This window comes from Octodon degus, unplaced genomic scaffold (assembly GCF_000260255.1).
Source record: "Octodon degus isolate 3935 unplaced genomic scaffold, OctDeg1.0 scaffold01701, whole genome shotgun sequence".
NCBI lineage: Eukaryota > Metazoa > Chordata > Mammalia > Rodentia > Octodontidae > Octodon > Octodon degus.
The window spans coordinates 1,297-2,945 of NW_004526277.1; the positions used below are offsets into that span (position 1 = coordinate 1,297).

The window sequence follows — 1,649 nt, forward strand, 5'->3', positions numbered from 1 at the left end:
ATACAACTCTTCAAGAAATTCTAAAAATAAAGATAGAGAACAAGTTGAAATTTTGGGGGGGGGGGGGGAGAAAATACAACTCTTCAAGAAATTCTAAAAATAAAGATAGAGAACAAGTTGAAATTTTCCAAATTTCTCAGTCTCCTACATTTCTAATTCTACAAAATAAAATTCTTCTTTACATGATCAATAAAGTTTGCCCTATCCAAAAATAGGGCAAACTTTGAAAAGGAGGGTGGGCGAGATAGCTCAGTGGTCTAAAACACCTGCTTAGGCAAGCTAAGGCAAATAAATGCACAGAGACCATGGCTGGATCCCCAGCACCACATGCCATACTAGCCCCGCCCCCAGGGTGGGCTAGCCAGCCTCAAAAGAAGGGGCGGGGGGAATGGAATACATTCAGTGGCAGAGTACTTAACATATGTGAGGCCTTGGGTCAATTATAAATAATTTAAATCTTATCACAAAATACAAATTATTCAGAACCTACCATTTAAAGTTATCTCAAATGCACCTGTTGACATACACTGGTTCTCAATCATGTTGCTCAAGAAGAAAACCATCATACATGCATAGACCTAGAAGAAAATATAGCAACCTAAGACCCAGTGATCTGTTTAATATACTGTGTCTTTTCTATTTGGTAAATACTTTTTTAAACATCTACTTAGAAAGTTTTCACACAAACTATTACTACTATTCTACACGTTCAGATAACATCTACAGAGCAAGAAAAATTCACTATAAATTCATAGCTCTATAAATTCTGAAGAATTTACGATATTCATATTGTACATAGAATTTTTAAGAGAAGTCATAATAATCCAACTAAAGATTGTCAATATAAGGATGACCACAATTTACATTTTCATAGCGCAAAGTAATATAAAAATTCACAAGAGACTAGTGATGCAATAATCGGTAACTATGAATTCAAAATAACCTATTGTGTATTAAACAAATCATCTCAAGTCAAACTAAGAAACAGGTTAGAGAGCATAGGCATATTAAAAGTACATTCACTCACCTTTTGAAGTCAAATCTATAACCTCCCAGAGACTAGAAATTGTTGAACCTACCATTTAAACCTACTAGAAATTGTTGAACAAAGAAGTTCAACTTAGCAAAATCCTTACACTATAGTGAGGATGTCAATTCACAGCAAGTTGCTTCAGAAAAATACATGCCCATAGCAGACAAAGAAGAACTGTGCATCTTGCCTCCCTTGGATTAGACTAAGCAGCATTTGATTTCACAGCATTTGCTCTCATGGGGACAATATATAAGGATCTGTCAGAAAAGTAAGGCTTTTACGTATACTCTTTTTTCTACAGTCTCTCTCTCTCTCTCTCTCTCTCTCTCTCTCTCTCTCTCTCTCTCTGTATCTGTATCTGTATCTGTATCTGTATCTGCATATATAGAGAGGAGTTAAAATACACTAAATACAATCTGGAATCATAAAGCACAAAACCTTACTAATAAGTAATTATCTCCCTATTTTGAGTCCTTTGCAAATCAACATTTTCTAGTAACAGGGTAGAGACATACTTCAATTAGAGATAACACCTGAGGATGTTTATGTTAAAAAGTATTGCATGAAAAAAAAAGTATTGTATGTTACTAAAAATAAAGGTTCTTTAAAATGAATA

General features: G+C 34.3%; 1 protein-coding gene across 1 annotated transcript in view; it reads right to left on the bottom strand.

The window, feature by feature from the left end:
* Positions 1–490: 490 nt before the first annotated feature.
* The window catches only part of LOC101577859 (thioredoxin reductase-like selenoprotein T), a gene marked incomplete at its 3' end in the record, with an annotated part of 3,878 nt that continues 2,719 nt past the window's right edge, over positions 491–1,649 (bottom strand). The window contains exon 3 of the mRNA XM_012513424.1: positions 491–578. Within this exon, the coding sequence (XP_012368878.1) occupies positions 491–578 (88 nt within the window). The remainder of the gene's footprint in view (positions 579–1,649) is intronic.